This window comes from Leptodactylus fuscus, chromosome 2 (genome assembly GCF_031893055.1).
Source record: "Leptodactylus fuscus isolate aLepFus1 chromosome 2, aLepFus1.hap2, whole genome shotgun sequence".
In the NCBI taxonomy this organism is placed as follows: Eukaryota; Metazoa; Chordata; class Amphibia; order Anura; family Leptodactylidae; genus Leptodactylus; species Leptodactylus fuscus.
In genome coordinates this window covers 241,146,373-241,164,883 of record NC_134266.1, presented here as the reverse complement: position 1 = coordinate 241,164,883, position 18,511 = coordinate 241,146,373, and the positions used below count along the sequence as shown (strand labels likewise).

Genomic DNA, 18,511 nt, shown 5'->3' with positions numbered 1-18,511 from the left:
ATCTAGGGGCAGAGATGGAGGGGACAAAACTGGGGACAGAGAAAGGGGAGACATGAATCTGGGGACAGAGATGGGGGGACATGAATCTGGGGTCAGAGATGGGGGGACATGAAACTGGGGACAGATAAAGGGGGTATATGAAACTGGGGGAGAGATGGAGGGGGGGGACACGTTTTGTCCCTCTTTCGGTTCTTCAAAAGTTGGGAGGTATGCTGTGGCTGGTATGCAGTGAATAGGCCGCAGGCTCTTCAAATAGCTGAACTGTGGACTGTTGGGTATTGGGCTCCTGCTATTCTGATACTGATAACCTAAGGGTAGCTCATCTATATTTTAGTGTCTGAATAGGGGGAAGTTTTTAGACAAGGTTTTCCAGTCTATCCTGAATAAGATCCAATAATATAGTAAACTTTATGAAATATTGCAGTTTTTAATTTGACCGCTAGATGTCAGAACAGCACTTTAGTAGCGCCTGGTGGAAGCTTGAAAGGATAAAGCACGTGACGGGACGCACATGCGCAGTAATTATTGCGGCTGCCGGAAGTAAACAAAGCGGTAAGTGAGCCGCGGTAACCCGATATGATGGAGCAGCCGGCTGCCTCCCGGGAGGAGGATGAGGAAGACCTGGCCCAGGAGCAGGCGGAGAGAGAAGGCGGCGGCCAGGAGCTGCAGTACGGACAGTACTCGTCGGACGGCGACACTCGGGTGGTCTATTACACCATGCTGCCCGCCGAGCAGGAGGACGAGAGCGAAGCCCTGGACACCTCCGACCCCCGGGACAGCACGGCCAGCCCCGAGGAACTGGAGGACGACGACAATTCAGGCGACAATGACAACGTGGTGACCAAGACGTGCACGTACCAGGGCTGCCAGGAGACCACCAGCCAAGTGGCCAAGCAGCGCAAGCCCTGGATGTGCAAGAAGCACCGCAACAAGATGTACAAGGACAAGTACAAGAACAAGAAGAAGAGCGACCAGGCCATGTCCTGCGCCAGTAAGCTGGAGGTCAGCCCCGCGCACACGTCATCACATAGCGACATATGGCAGTGCCGCTCTGGGGCTAGACTAGAACCATCAGCCAATCATAGTCCAGCTCTGACCACAGCAGCCAATCATAGTCCAGCTCTGACCACAGCAGCCAATCATAGTCCAGCTCTGACCACAGCAGCCAATCATAGTCCAGCTCTGACCATAGCAACCAAATATAGTGCAGCCATGGAGATCTAGTAGAATGACAGCAACCAATCATAGTCCAGCTCTGGAAACATAGTAGATTCACAGCAGCCAATCATAGGCAGGTTCTTCTAGTAGAACCCACAGACATTGTATGAAATGTAAGCTGTCATCTGATTGGTTGCTTTGGGTACCTGAAGTACTTTTCCCCAGCACCAGTGTTAAACAGATTTTTGGGGGGACTTATAAATTGCTGAGCTATTCTTAGGATAGGTTATCAATAGAAAATCAATGGGGGTGCCACACCCGAGACCCCCATAGATCAGCTGTATGAAGCAGTAATGGCGATCCCTGTGCCGCTTCTGTCACAGGCCAGGTGACTTTATTCATTGGTCACACGTCCTGATCACAGCTCAGTATGCTGGACACAGATAGAGAGAAACCTCTTTGGTGCAGAGTAGAGATGAGCGAACACTATTCGGAACAGCCGTTCCGAATAGCACGCTCTCATAGAAATGAATGGAAGCGGCCGGCACGCACACTTTGCCGGCGGCCGGTCGCTTAACCCCCCGCGTGTCGGCTATGTCCATTCATTTCTATGGGAGCGTGCTATTCGGAACGGCTGTTCCGAATAGTGTTCGCTCATCTCTAGTGCAGAGCCAATTTTTGCACCAAAGATGTGCCAGATCCCTTTTCTGCATCCCACCTGCCACAATTATTCTCACCTACACCAGTTTTCTGGTGATGAGGAAATAGTTAATTACTCCATTGTTATTTCTTAAGCCTGACCCTCTTTCCTGTTATGCCTGACCCTCTTTTGGGCAGGGTGTCTGAAATATATAATAAATGTTAGCACTGCACCCCATACAATAGTTTTAGATCTTTTCTCAGCTCTTCATTGTACCATTTTTGCATTACTCTTCCTGGTAAAGTCACGGGCATTGCCACCCTTCTTGTTATTGTGGCATAGCTTGTGTTGCTAGTATCAGACTTTGTAAGGACACATCCTTTTGGCATAGGGAGTGGTGACACCCACTTATTCATTATATATTTCCAGGAGGAATAACAGAGGAACATAGCTCTTAGAAAATATGGTCCAGCGGCCCGGTTTCTCCTGCCAGTCATAGTTATGTTCTGTTGTATAGGCAGTGATGCAGCTTTGAAGTCTTCTTGTTGGTTCGAGCAGATACTTGTTGCTGTGTGAATGGTCCTGATATACCTTTATATTGATCAATTATTATAATTATTGTTTATTTATATTTATATAGCACCATTAATCCCATGGTGCTGTACATTATTATATTAATTCCTTGGTGCAGTACATTATTATAGTAATTCCATGGTGCCGTACATTATTATAGTAATTGCATGGTGCTGTACATTATATATATTTGGTGCAGTACATTATTATAGTAATTCCATGGTGCTGTACATTATTATATTAATTCCATGGTGCTGTACATTATTATATTAATTACATGGTGCTGTACATTATTATATTAATCCCATGGTGCTGTACATTATTATATTAATTCCATGGTGCCGTACATTATTATAGTAATTGCATGGTGCTGTACATTATATATATTTGGTGCAGTACATTATTATAGTAATTCCATGGTGCTGTACATTATTATATTAATTCCATGGTGCTGTACATTATTATATTAATTACATGGTGCTGTACATTATTATATTAATTCCATGGTGCTGTACATTATTATATTAATTCCTTGGTGCTGTACATTATTATATTAATTCCATGGTGCTGTACATTATTATAGTAATTCCATGGTACTGTCCATTATTATATTCCATGGTGCTGTACATTATTATAGTAATTCCATGGTACTGTCCATTATTATATTCCATGGTGCTGTACATTATTATATTAATTCCATGGTGCTGTACATTATGTATATTTGGTGCAGTACATTATTATAGTAATTCCATGGTGCTGTACATTATTATATTAATACCATGGTGCTGTACATTATTATATTAATTCCATGGTGCTGTAAATTATTATATTAATTCCATGGTGCTGTACATTATTATAGTAATTCCATGGTGCTGTACATTATTATATTAATTCCATGGTGCTGTACATTATTATATTAATTCCATGGTGCTGTACATTATTATAGTAATTCCATGGTACTGTCCATTATTATATTCCATGGTGCTGTACATTATTATATTAATTCCATGGTGCTGTACATTATGTATATTTGGTGCAGTACATTATTATAGTAATTCCATAGTGCTGTACATTATTATATTAATACCATGGTGCTGTACATTATTATATTAATACCATGGTGCTGTACATTATTATATTAAATCCATTACAGTCTATGAGGGGAGAGGATGTTCAGATGGTGGTAGTGATTAGAGATGAGCGAGTACTGTTCGGATCAGCCGATCCGAACAGCACGCTCCATAGAAATGAATGGATGCACCTGGTACTTCCGCTTTGACGCCGGCCGCTTAACCCCCCGTGTGCTGGCGACGTCCATTCATTTCAATTTGTGCGTGCTGTTCGGATCGGCTGATCCGAACAGTACTCGCTCATCTCTAGTAGTGATCAATGACTGGCATCTTTACATAGTCACTTATTGTGTGGTGGAATGTCTAGTATTGCTTCTTCTTCATCATCATCATTTTCTTCTTCTTTATGTTTAGGATAATACTGAGTGTTCAGTGTCTCTTACAAAACAGAGAACTGGATCAGTGGGGGACCGGCCCCCTCGCCCTACATTACTAGAACAAGTGCTAAACCAAAAAAGACTGGTGAGTATCTGTATGCTGTATATGAGGTGTTATGCACACGACCCTGCTTCAGTGAAGTACTCACCTATACAGCTCTATGAGCCCATACACACACTTGTAGTTTTTGCAGCTGTTTGTCCGGACTGAATTGAAGAGCCAGAAAATATGGAGCAGGTCCTGTACCTGTCCTCTGAAAACCACGCATGGCAGACTGATGGCCATCCGTGTGTCATCTGTGCCATTTTTACTGAACCATACACTGTACATGGTTGTGTGTAGGAGGCCTAAATATAATAGACCATATTACTTCTGTTGTATATTGTTTCCTTTCCTCCTGCTCTATAATATTCTCCCTGCAGATCAGGTAGGTTCATGTCTGCCCCATTCCCCTCTGAAGTGAGCTTGGACCCTTGTCACCACTTAAGGACCTTTCATGTCTTCGGGCACATGTGGCAGGGCCCTCTATCCCACTGTACCAGTCGGTCATTGTTAGTATCATATCTGTCTGTATATTTTGTGTACTGTATGTGAACCCTAAAATGTAAAGCACCATGGAATTAATGGTGCTATATAAATAAGCAATAATAATAATAATGTGGTTTTATATACTGAATTCAGCACATGGGCAGCTTTCCTATTATGTGCCCCGGGGCTGGAGATATTGGTGCCATACTGGTCTCTGCCCACCATCAGAAGGGCGTTCCTGACAGTGTAGTCAGGCTGAGAAACTCCCTCCTCCCACCCCCCAACAGTACTCATCCTTAGCCCTGTACTGTCAGAGGGGGCTTTCTTACGCCCTTCTGATGGTGGGCAGAGATAGGTGCCAAAAGTAACAGCACCAATATCTCCAGCCCCGGGGCACATAACGGGAAAGCCGACAGTGTGCTGAATTCAGCGCACTGACGGCTTTCTAGCGGTATATAAAACCGCATGGACCTGAGGAAATGAAAGGTCTTCTTTAACCCCTTCCCGACCCATGTGGTACTATTACTACATGGATGTCTAGTGCTTCACGACCGATGTGGTAATAGTACCACATGGATGTAAACAATCCCCGCAGCGCAGTGCGGGCATTCTAGGAGCGGGTGTTAGTTGTATCTGACACCTAACACCCTGCTCCATCACCCTCCATCGGACATGAGTGCCGATTTTGGGTTTTAACCCGTTGATTGCCGTGATCAAACATGATCACGGCAAACAACAGGTTGCCCGATCTTGTAGGGATCCCCGGCACCCCCCGCTGCGAGATCGGGGGGTGCTGGTACCCCCACTATGTGGCCAGGGGTCTGTTTAGTGACCCCAGCCAGCCCTGAGTCCCACTTACCTTTTTATCCTGGTTTTATCCTGGCCGGGATCTTCTGTAGTGAGTCTGTGCCGTCCGCACAGCTCACTTCCTGTTTATAGAGTGATAACACGCAGGCTGTCACTGCAGCCTGTGTCTCACTCTATACTAGAGAATCAGTGATGCAATCATCACTGCTCTAAGTGTCCCATAGGGACACATGAAAAAGTTTAAAAAAAAAAGTGTTTGCAAACATTTAATAAAGTTATAAAGCCCCAAAAACCCTTTTTTTCTATAGAAAACAAATTATATAAAAAAAAAACCCCTAAAAATTAATAAAAACAATACATATTTGGTATCGCCGCGTCCGTAACAATCTGTACAATAAAACTGAAACAATATTTAATGTACACGGTAAATGACGGGGAAAAAAAAACGGAAAAAACCCGCTGGAAGTAGTGATTTTTTTGCTATCTCACCTTACAGAATGTGCTATAAAAAGTGATCAAAAAGTCAAATGCACCTAACAACAGTACCAATAAAAAGCACACATTGTCCCGCAAAAAATAAGCCCCCAACCAACACTGTCAACCAAAAAATAAAAATGTTACGCCTCTCAGAAGATGGCGATGCAAAAAACATTGATTTATGTCCCCAAATGTGTTTTTATTCTGCAGAATTAGTATTGCATAAAAAAATAATATAAATGAGGTATCGCCGTAACCGTACCAACCCACAGAATAAAGATATGTTACTTATACTGTACGCTGCATGGCGAAAAATATAAAAGGTAAAACGCAATACCAGAATTGATTTTTTTTTTTTTTAATCCAGCAAAAAAAGAGTTAATAAAATGTATTCAGTAAGTTGTAGGCACCCAAAAATGGTGTCATTACAAAATACATCGCATCCCGCAAACAACAAGCCCTTATATGGCTGCGTCACCAGAAAAATAAAGAAAATATAGCATCTAATAATGCAAGAACAAAAGCCCGTAAAAATCGCCAAATTATTAGAACACAACTGGCTACGGCAGGAAGGGAATATATAAGCGGTGCGAGCGGATATCAGGGGACACCCCATGTTTATAGCTTATGAGCGAAAAGACACCAGAAGTGACCCCCAAAGTGACTCCCCCAATTATAGGAGCTACTGGGACATAGTAGGGAATGTGGTGTTCCCAATGTCCTCCGCACCGCTTATATATTCCCTCTTCGCCATCCGCTGTGCAGTCACGTCCAGGATACTAATACTCACTACACCCCCTGAGAAATTTTTTGAGGGGTGCAGTTTTCAAACTGGGGTCACTCCTTTGGGGAATCCACTTTTCCGGTACCTTACAGGCTCTACAAACATGACATGGCGTCCAGATACCAAACATCTGAATCTGTACTCCAAAAGCCTCATCGCGCTCCTTCCCTTCTGCGCCCTGCTGTGTGCCCAAACTGCAGTTTATGCCACATGTATGACACATGTATGACACTGGTGTAACCGGGATAATGTACGTAATGTCATATGTGGTATAAACTGATATAAGGGCACATATATGACACTGGTGTACCCGGGATAACATATGTAATGTGATATGTGGGTATAAACTGATATTGGGGCACAGCCGGATACAGAAGGAAAGAAGGGTTATTTGGTTTTTGGAGCACAGACTTAGACGGTTTGGTTTTTTTGGATGCCATGACACTTTTGCAGAGAGCCTAAAATTGCCCTTACAAAATGGGGTCACTTCTTGGGGAATTCCAGTTCACTGGCACCTCCAGGGCTCTGCAAAAACATGGCGCCCAGAAAGTCCCTCTAAATCTGTACCCCAAAAAGCGTAGTGCTCCTTCCCTTCTGAGCCCTGCTGTGTGCCCAAGCAGCAGTTTACACCCACATATATAATTTTTTGCCCCTCAGGATGGCCCACTTAATAGTTTTAGGAGTGCAGGTCTCTGACAACACAAAGTGGGTGCAATGTAGTGGACACCAAAATGGCATATTTCTTGAAAAATTAAAATTTTCATTTTGTACATTAATTTTTGGGAAGCATTTTTAGGCTCAAAATGATAATACCCCTTGATTCATTCCTTGACGGGTGTAGTTTCTAAAATGGGGTCACTTTTGAGGGGTTTCCATTGTATTGGTACTTTAGGGGCTCAGCAAATGCGACATGGCACCAGAAAACTGCCCTCAAAAGCCAAATAGCGCTCTTTCCATTCTGAGCCCCGCCATGTTCCCATACAGCAGATTATGGCCACATATGGGGTATTACCATGTTCAGGAGAAATTTTGTAACAAACTCTGGGGGGCTTTTAATTCTCTAACTACTTCAAAAATTTAAAATATGGCGCTAAATGGACAATTTATTGGAAAAAAAGTAATTTTTCATTTTCACATCTCAATGGTAAAAAAATCTGTGAAACACCTGTAGGGTCCAAGTGCTCACTAAACCCCTTTATAAATTCCTTGAGGGGTCTAGTTTTCAAAATGGGGTCATTTTGAGGGGGTTTCCACTGTTCTAGCACTTCAGGGGCTCTCCAAATGCAACATGGTGCCTGAAACAGATTTCAGCTAAATTTTCCCTCCAAAATCCCAATAGCGATCCTTCAGCTCTGGACCTCACAGCGTGCCCATACATCACTTTACATCCACATAAGGGGCATTTCTGTAGTTGGGACAAAATGCGTAACAATTTTTGGAGTACATTTTCTCTTTTATCCCCTTGTGGAAATGCAAAATTTGGGGTTAAAGCAACATTTTATAACAAAAAATGTCACTTTTCCATTTATCGGGCCAATTCTGTTACACTCCTGTAGGGTCAAAGGGCTCACTATACCCCTTGGTAAATTCCTTGAGGGGTATAGTTTCCAAAATGGGGTCACATTTTGGGGGTTTCCACTGTTTTGACACCTTGGGGGCTCTGCAAACGGGACATGGTGCCTGAAAAGTATTCTAGCAAAATCTGGCCTACAAAATCCAATTAGCGCTCCGTCCGCTCTGAGAGCGACCGTGTGCCCGTACATTAGGGTACCAGCACATATTGGGTATTGTCGTGTTCGGGAGAAATTTTGTAACAAATTGTGGGGTGCAATTTTTCCTTTAACCCCTTGTGAAGATGAAAAATTTGGGGCTACAGTGACATTTTATTATAAAAAAAGTAATTTTTCATTTTCACATCTCAACGGTAAAAAAATCTGTGAAACACCTGTAGGGTCCAAGGGCTCACTATACCCCTTGATAAATTCCTTGAGGGGTCTAGTTTCCAAAATGGGGTCACATTTTGGGGGTTTCCACTGTTTTGGCACATTGGGGGCTCTGCAAACGGGACATGGTGCCTGAAAAGTATTGTAGCAAAATCTGGCCTACAAAATCCAATTAGCGCTCCATCCGCTCTGAGAGCAACCGTGTGCCCATACATTAGGGTACCAGCACATATGGGGTATTATCATGTTCGGGAGAAATTGTGTAACAAAATGTGCGGTGCAGTTTCTCCTTTAACCCTTAGTAAATGTGTAAATTCTAGGGCTAAATAAATATATTAGTGACAGAAATTGAAAAATGTAAATTTGACCTCCATTTTGTTGTAATTGCTGTGAAATGCTGAAAGGGTTAAGAAACTTTCTAACTGCTGTTTTGGATTCTTTCAGGAATGCAGTTTTTAGAATGGGGTGACTTATGGGGGGTTTTATTAGAGAGGCTTTTCAAGTACCCTTCAGAACTGAACTGGTCCCTTGAAAAATGTGCTTTGGAAATTTTCTTGAAAATTTAGAAAATTACTGCTTGACTTGTAAGCCTTATAATATCTGAAAAAAATGAAAGGGTGATTAAAATTTGATTGCTACATAAATCAGAGATATGGTTAATTATATTTATGAAAAAATTTGGGTAGTATGGATTTCTATTTAAAAGGCTTGCAATTTCAAAGTTTGAAAACGGCATTTTTTTCAAAATTTTCACCAAATTTCCTATTTTTTCATAATTAAAGACAAAACATATCGACTAAAATTTACTACTGACATGAAGTACAATGTGCTAAGAAAAAACAATCTCAGAATCACTTGTGTAAGTTAAAGCGTCTCAAAGTTATTGCCATTTAAAGTGACACATGTCAGTTTTGAAAAAAGAGGCCTGGTCCTCAAGTCACTTTTGAGCTGTGTCTCTATGGGGTTAAAGAGGACCTCTCATGTCATTGCATATCAGTGCTATTATAAACCACTAGAAATCTGATGGTGCACTGAATTCAGCACACTAAAACTTAGATGGCGCACTCCCGGGTGAAGAAGATATTGGTGCTGTTAGTTTTGGCACTGATATCCTTCCACTATAAGAAGAGCGGGCCATATACAGCTCAGCGTCATCACTGTATTGGTCACCCCTGCAGTGCTAGTGTGACCAATACTGAGAAAGGTAGGGGTAGGACATGTGTTTTGCTTTGTTATTGAGAATGTATAGAATCCCTTTGTAGTAGTCGTCTATGTTTCCCTGACTGTCCTGTATTTCTTATTCATTCACCAGTCTCTCTTGAGGAGTCCAGAAGTTGTGAAGTTCCTTCAGACTCAGCAGCAGCTCCTCAGTCGCCAGGCCATTGAACAGCGGCAGTCTTTCCAAGGAGCACCGCTTTGACCAGATCTCCCTGTAGGCAGAACTAGTTATAAATTATGTCCCGACATCCTTTTTTTATATATTTATTATACAAGACTATTGGAGAGGCCTGAAAAGATAAAGCAAGATGTTCTCCTTACAAGACTGCTGTGCGTATAGTTGTCTCTTCTTGCACATCCTTTACTGCCATCCTCGGTCTTTCTACTATCCATGATAGTTACGTCATACCTCATCCATCCTTCTGTTGCGTTATACACGTTGCTTGTTCTATGTTGCCCACTCTTAAAGGGGCTTTCCCAGAATTAGGAAATATCTTCTTATTAATGATAGTGAAATGACCATGGCAGGCTGTAAGGGTCCTGTGCTGTGTTGTCTGACTGAGAATTGGCCCGGTTACATTCAGAGCTTGACTGTTTTACTACAAGCTGTTACTGAACCTGATAATCCCTTTTAAGCCCCACATCCAGGAGGCTGTAACCATTGTCCGCCATGTCACCTCTTCCTGGTCTGTCCGTTTCTCTAGTTCTGTGGTTATATGTCGCTTCTTGATCACATGACCCTGTAGTGGTGATGTCATCTACACCTGAGACCCCCACAGATCAGCTGTTTGAAGTTGTCACAAGTGCTGTAATCTCTACCTTGTGCCAATGATGTTTCTTCCATTACTCACATGGTACTGTAGTAGAGAAGAGTGAACACTATTCGAAACAGCCGTTTCGAATAGCATGCTCCCGTAGAAATGAATGGAAGCGGCCGTCACACAGAGGGTTAAGCTGCTGGCAAAGTCTGCGTGTCGGCCGCTTCCATTCATTTCTATGGGAGCGTGCTATTCGAAACGGCCGTTTCGAATAGTGTTCGCTCATCTCTATACTTTAGCAGCCCACTACCATTTAATTGAATGCGGTAAGCTGTGATAACCAGCACAGCCTATTCACAATGTATGGTGTGGTTCTTAGTATTGTGTTTACCCCCCACACATCACATATTGATGACCAATCCTAGAGCTGATCAGCTTTTTAGCAAGCTACAACCATCCGTGGCATCTACATGTAAGACTCAACAAAAATCTAATACTTACCTCTAGGATGAGCAGGTACCTTGAGAAAGCTGTTGGGGTGTTTAATGTCAGCAGGCGCACCCTTTGGTGTATGTGCAGTCGTACACTACAAAGAAATTTCTTTTTCTGCTTTGTAGTCAGGCGATGCAACACTATAATATATTCTCTAATCCTTTTATGGGGCAAACTATTGTATGATTGATAAAGCGTGAACATGGGTTCCAGTGCCATTGGGTTCATACTAGCGTTGATTATTCATGGTTCTGGCCATTCAGAGGACTAGAGCAACAGACAAGCAGACCATTACAATAGTGGCCGCATAGGGAGCCTGACAAACCCTATTGATTATAATGGGGTCCTTTGGGTGTCTGCAGGACTTTTTCTTCCACCAATTCCAGGTAGACTCCAAGGCAGGTGTGAACATAGCCTTAGCTCCTCTATCTCCCCGTTTTCTTGTGGGCTCACACATTAGGTGTTTTTGTCGTTCATATGTCTGTAGAGCCCCTGATGGAAAACAGGCAGGTATCAGGGAATATTCCAGTATCACTTCAAGGTGAATAAAAGTAACATGTCCGGCCCATTATGTTTTACATCTTCTCCACCCTTGTAATATGGAGATCAATGTAATTCTATACAAGTCCTTTATGACATGTAAGGCTGAGTTCACGTTTGTGTTTGTAGTTTCTTTCTGTAGTCCATCATAGGAAATGAAAACTGGAGATAGAACCATCCATACCTGTCATGTGATGGAGACCAGCGGCACCTGAACAACCCCATTAGCTATAATAGGTTTCATTTGTGATGTCCATCATTCTGCTTTAGGTGGGTGGATATGAAACAATATGTGGTCACAGTAGTGATAAAAGACTTTTGGCCGGCTTGTGCCAATGTGAACCTAACCAAAGATCCATACGGTGAACTTCTCTTTTTATCTCATTGCTTTTAGACCCTCAACTACGGTACAAACAGGTGTCATGTGACCGCTGCATTGCCTATAGAACCTATAGACATGTCCATGCTTGTTGCAACCACTTCCATTGGAGTTTATGGGAGCTAGGAAAAGAGCGCTGCCACTCTACGGCACAAGTCATACTTACCAACACTTATCTTAGTAGAATAGGGATGGGTAAGTCCCAGACCACTGTCCAACTTGGTGGGACTGCCCACTTGGGGAAGGATAAGATTACGATACAACCTAGTTACACCCGTGAAATTCAGTCCATGTGAGAGCCGTATTTACCAGTCATGCCGGGAGAGGGTCTTCTAGGATGCTAGGAGTCCTCACCTATATTCACTACCGAACAGTATGGGAGGCCCGGACTATAACTATACTGCTAGGAGTCCTTGTCTATATTCACTACCGGACAGTATGGGAGGCCCAGACTATAACCATACTGCTAGGAGTCCTCACCTATATTCACTACCGAACAGTATGGGAGGCCCGGACTATAACTATACTGCTAGGAGTCCTTGTCTATATTCACTACTGGACAGTATGGGAGGCCGGGACTATAACTATACTGCTAGGAGTCCTTGTCTATATTCACTACCGGACAGTATGGGAGGCCCAGACTATAACCATACTGCTAGGAGTCCTCACCTATATTCACTACCGAACAGTATGGGAGGCCCGGACTATAACTATACTGCTAGGAGTCCTTGTCTATATTCACTACTGGACAGTATGGGAGGCCGGGACTATAACTATACTGCTAGGAGTCCTTGTCTATATTCACTACTGGACAGTATGGGAGGCCGGGACTATAACTATACTGCTAGGAGTCCTTGTCTATATTCACTACCGGACAGTATGGGAGGCCCGGACTATAACCATACTGCTAGGAGTCCTTGTCTATATTCACTACCGGACAGTATGGGAGGCCCAGACTATAACCATACTGCTAGGAGTCCTCACCTATATTCACTACCGAACAGTATGGGAGGCCCGGACTATAACTATACTGCTAGGAGTCCTCACCTATATTCACTACCGAACAGTATGGGAGGCCCGGACTATAACTATACTGCTAGGAGTCCTTGTCTATATTCACTACTGGACAGTATGGGAGGCCCGGACTATAACTATACTGCTAGGAGTCCTTGTCTATATTCACTACCGGACAGTATGGGAGGCCCGGACTATAACCATACTGCTAGGAGTCCTCACCTATATTCACTACCGAACAGTATGGGAGGCCCGGACTATAACTATACTGCTAGGAGTCCTTGTCTATATTCACTACCGGACAGTATGGGAGGCCCAGACTATAACCATACTGCTAGGAGTCCTCACCTATATTCACTACCGAACAGTATGGGAGGCCCGGACTATAACTATACTGCTAGGAGTCCTTGTCTATATTCACTACTGGAGAGTATGGGAGGCCGGGACTATAACTATACTGCTAGGAGTCCTTGTCTATATTCACTACCGGACAGTATGGGAGGCCCGGACTATAACCATACTGCTAGGAGTCCTTGTCCCAGCATAGTATCCAGACCAGTAAATACAGCTCACGTGTGGCTAAGTTTCACAGATGAAACCCAATTGTGTGCATGGTCACTTATGTAGCCATGCCTCTTCCAGGGTCAGGATGTGCCCAAATTTGCAGGGATTGTTTCCGAAATTCAGGACAATTGACAACTATGGAACAAGCCATTGTAATATTGGCCTTAGTGTATTAAAAAAAAAAACCATGTAAGATGAAACCTCTTCTGTGAAATATAACTTTATGGAGATTTCGAGAATATCTAGAATGGAGCAGTTGCCCATATCAACCAATCAGCTTCCAGCGCTCAGTTATATAGAAGCTGTATTAGGATTGTTTGCTATTGGCAACTGTTCCCCGTTTCCTGTGCATTAGTATTGATGATTCCCCCTCAGCCCTTGGTGTTCCTGTATTATATGTGTATGTGGTGTGCTGTATATATGTGTGTGGTGATCTCAGTAATGATGCATGTATATACCATGGCGCAGCACTGCCTGTTTACAGTGAAGATGTCTGATGGCAGTGCCATGAATGAGCAGTGTAGAATAACGTAAAACTGATTTTGCTAGTATTTATGGTTTTGTACATTTTGATGTGTTTCATACATTTTATAAGTTTTGTACATTGAAGTAAAGAGTCATACATACATTCACTGACTTGTTTGTGTCTTTTCCTGGACTGATGTTATTATATATGTCATGTTGATTACATAGGAGCCATGCCAGTCTTACCACTAGCAATGGAAAAGTTAAATCTACCGATTTTGCAAGAATCAGTGAATCCCATCCACGCATTGCAGAAAAATACCCATAGTGGTGGTGTTGCGTTTTTGGAAATCGAAGAACGTCAATTATACCTAAAACGTCAGCGCTTTCCCTATAGGTAGAATTGAAGCAGAAAGTCCATAGAGGAAAACGCTGCTGGAAAAACCGTGATGTGTTTCCGCGGTGGTTTGTCCTGCAGTGCTTTTTCGCTGCGGACCACTACATGCGTCCTTAGACTAAAGGGGTTTTCCTAGACGTCGCTGGCCTTTAAGATAGGCCATCATTACCAAATCATTGTGGGTCCTTCTACTGGCCAATTAACCCATCAGATGCCATATAAGACCATGTTTTTTTGTTTTTTTTACTTTCAATTTCTTCTACTTAACCGCTCTCCAACAGCAAGATCGCTATGTTTGCCATAGACTGTAATATAGTATTATATATGCTAATATTAACTTTAGTATTTATTGAAAACTTTTATAACAACAAAAAAACATAGAATAAACAAGGGATTATGTGGTAAAACGAATGCATAGGCAAACCAACAGAAAATAACAAAGGTGCAATAAAAGAACCAGACTAAGGACATAGAGGATTGGCAATGAACCAGGGAAGGGAGAAGAACAGTCAGAGACGTTAGAAATTTTGCAATGTAAAGTAAGTGTCCCACGGGGCCCAGAAAGCTACAAAAGTGGGGAGATAGTTGTTTAGAAAGGCCGTCAAGTATTCCAGGTTGCAGACATCCTTGTCCCTGGCTAGAAAATCGGTGTCTGATGGGGGAGAGGTGGATTTCCACTGCAGGGAAATAAGCAGGGCGGACCGCTTACCTATTTGTCTAGGAGGTAAATTGAGTAGATAAGTCAGAGGATTAAGGGGAATGCCCTGGATGAACAAGCTATCAGTGACTCCCCTCCAGAAGTCAAGTGTTAGGGGGCAGGTCCAGAATATATGGTAGAGTGTGCCCACCCCAGAGAGGCATCTCCAGCATACCTGTGGGATTCAAGGAATGCAGCAAGGCCAGAGTATGGTACTGATACATAAGGAGCTTGTACTGTGTATCCCTGAATGTCGCACATGTCGATTTTGCAGCATGTGAGCAGCCTATTGCTTCCTCCCATGTAATCATATATCTATACAATGGGGGGGGGGAGGGGAGGGGATAGAAATTGATAAATAGTGCGGATAAAGCCCTCTGTGGAGGTGCCCGCATTACATAGGCTCGCAAATGTAGTGGATGTAGAGTGTGTAATTTGGCGGTAATGATGCTGCTCATCGTGGGGGATCTTCAACTCGGCCGAGAGGTAGTCCTGGGGCCTGAACTCCAACAACCATGGGTTAGCTATGTCAGCTAATCAGAATAGAGCAGCTCTTAACCAAAGATGAACCATGGTAGAAGACAGTCCCTCTAGGATGAGTGGGTTGTAAAGGAACAAAATCAGAGAAATTCTGGGACACGTGAGGGGATAATCTGGCACAAATGAACCAGATGGCCGTAGTAAAGTGAATTGGCCCAAGTGTAGGAGGGAATTAAGGTAAGTTCACATGGGGAGGCCGCCTCAGGTTACGGACCAAAATACAGGTAGCTGCGACTGGATGCCGATGCAGTGCACCGGCATCCAGTCGCGCACTCCGCTCCGGATTAGGCCCTAATGAATGGGCTAGTCAGGAAGAGGGAGTGTCTTCAGGCAGATGTCGCGAGGCGAATCCATCTGAAAGAATGAGCATGTCGCTTTTTCCAGGAGCCAGAACAAACAGCTCCTGGAAAAAAAGAACTGACCGGCTCCCATTGATTTCAATGGGAGCCATCTTTTTGGTCAGGATTTTGAAGCGGATACGGCCTCAAAATCCTGACCAAAAAACCCCATGTGAACTTACCCTTAGGGTGCATAGGAGCAAGTCACAGCTTCTTAATCTCCACACATTTAGAATGGGCATGTGATGCTGCCCAAAATGAAATACATCATAAACAAGTGGCCCTATAATAGTGGAAGAGATGTGGGACCAATAGACCCCAGACTTCTCTCCCCGCTAACATGATCCATCTAGGGATGCAAAGAAAAATATATTTAATAACACTAAAAATAAGAAAATTCATATCACCCCCTTTCCCTAGATTACATATAAAAAGAAAGAAACAAAAAAAAAAAAACCAACACATTAGGTATTGCCATATGGTGAGTACCGTAATGGGAAAAAAATCGAACTGCCTGAACTGTTTCGGGGTTTTTTTTACAGTTACAGGTGTCAGAATATTAAACCATACCAAAAAATAAATATGATATTGCCCTGATTATACTGACCCCCATACTAAAGGTAAGGGCCCCTTCACACGGAGTAAACGTGCGTGTATTTTGGAAAAATACACGTGTAAAAAATAAGACTCCCATTGACTTCAATGACATTTTACACGTGTATTTTGACACGTGTAAAAAAAATGCCATTGAAGTCAATTTTTTTACACGTGTATTTTTTACACAAAAACAAATCCTGTATAAAAAATTTTGCAGCTGCATTTTTTCTACCCCATTCTGATATATTTTTACAGCTTCTCAATTTGCAGAATTTTAAATAGTGTCATTAGGAGGAACATCCCGAATGCAGCTCTGTGAATGGAAAAAATAAAAAAAACATTGGCTTTTGAGCAACAAGAAATAAAAAAGTGAGAATCCCGGCAGAGGGAATGGGTTCATGTGATGCAGTCATAGAAGTCACACTGACAACTCCGGGGTTAAACAGGTTTATTTCATCTGTTGCTCTCCAGTTCTTGTGGAGCTACATAACAAAACAAATCAGAGGGAGTCATCATCATTTAGGAACAGAGACTCTTCAGTTGTCTAAGCCTACCCGGCACTGTACACACAACCTACTACATAAGAAAAGGATGAGTAGTATTCTCTAGAAGTCAGATATAAGGCTGGATTTACACGCTTATCACATTGAAACCAATAGGGAAAAAAGCAGCCCATTCATTTCAATGGGAGCACTCGTATGCCGGCTCCCATTGAAATGAATGGGATCTGCTTTGTACGTGCTGATTCTGAACGTGTTTTAACATTCAGAATCAATCAGCGTATAGTTAGTGTGAATGCACCCTTACATGAATTCAATATAAAACAGTCATCCATTTCCTTCTCACTTAGGGTCACCTTAAGGTGGTATTCTCGGAATATAAATGTATCCCTTATCCCCATGATCGGGGATAACTGAATGTTCGGTGGAGAGCCAACCACTGGGACTCTAGCGATCACAAGACCGGGGATCTTGTGTGCACTGAATGAATAGAAGAGCAATGTGTATATGTCTATGTAATTCTATGGTACGTCCAGAGATATCACTCTCTCCGGCAGTCACATAAAGATGAAAGGATCGGCTACATGCATGCACAACCTGCTTCTCCATCCATGGGGTGCACACAGGACCCCCATGTGGTGAGGATCCTAGCACTCGGAACATCACTGATCAGATACATTGTAATTACTAGAATACTTTACCAAATAGGTTTTACACCTCGTACTTTGTTTAATGTATTTGTACAATGGCCTCGCCACATATACCGATACTACAAAGTAGGGCTGGGCGATTATTACCTAAAATTGCAATTAATCGGGTATTTTACCTCAATTACAATTACTGGTGATTATTTAGACCGCTTCCTATTTACCATATGAGTATGTATCTATTTAGACTCCAGTATAATAAGCGTAGGCCCAGTGGGGATGATCAAACATAAAAAACAGTATTTCTCACCTCCCCTGGGCTCCAGCAACTCTCTGGTCAGGGACCATTGAAGTCTGTGATTGGGCTTCAGCGCGTCGTGACTAGGGTTGAGCGATCGTGTTCGGAAAAGATCGGATTCCGATCGGCGATCGAGAAAATTTCGCGATGGAATTCCGAATACGATCTTTTTAGGTGGGTTCGAGATCGGTACTATTTCCCACAATGCTTTGCTTAGCCTTCACACTGAGTATACGCTCCACTCATTCTGAGTGGAGTGTATACTCAGTGTGAAGGCTCCTCTGCGGTTCCATAGGAATTAATGTAAGCAGCCGGCACACAGCCTTAACCCACTGTGCGCCGGCTGCCTCCATTCATTCTAATGGGAGACTAAACTAACATCTCTAGTAGCTACTTACCTGCGGAGGTGGCTGCTCCAGTGTTCTTCTTCGCCTCGCTGCCGCTCCACGCTGCTCTTCTCGCCTCACTGCCGTCGCCTCCCAGGTTAGTGCAGGGCGTGACATCTCCCCTCCCAGTACCCGCCCACACTCTCCTAATCTGGGAGGCAGAGGGCAGTGAGGCGAGAAGAGCAGGTGTGGAGTGGCAGCGAGGCGAAGAAGAACACCGGAGCAGCCATCTCTGCAGGTAAGTGGGCACCAGGGGGGACTAA

General features: G+C 43.2%; 1 protein-coding gene across 2 annotated transcripts in view; it reads left to right on the top strand.

Annotated features, from left to right (window-relative positions):
• The first annotated feature begins 524 nt into the window (after nt 1-524).
• Nucleotides 525-18,511, top strand: part of RFXAP (regulatory factor X associated protein) — a 299,237-nt gene continuing 281,250 nt past the window's right edge. The window contains exons 1-3 of one of the 2 annotated variants that reach the window (XM_075265933.1): nt 525-1,002; nt 3,856-3,963; nt 9,731-9,875. In XM_075265933.1, the coding sequence (XP_075122034.1) occupies nt 577-1,002; nt 3,856-3,963; nt 9,731-9,838 (642 nt within the window). In that variant the 5' untranslated portion in view covers nt 525-576 and the 3' untranslated portion in view covers nt 9,839-9,875. Of the gene's footprint in view, nt 1,003-3,855; nt 3,964-9,730; nt 10,509-18,511 lie in introns of those variants that run through there. The other variant, XM_075265932.1, reaches the window with a different exon arrangement.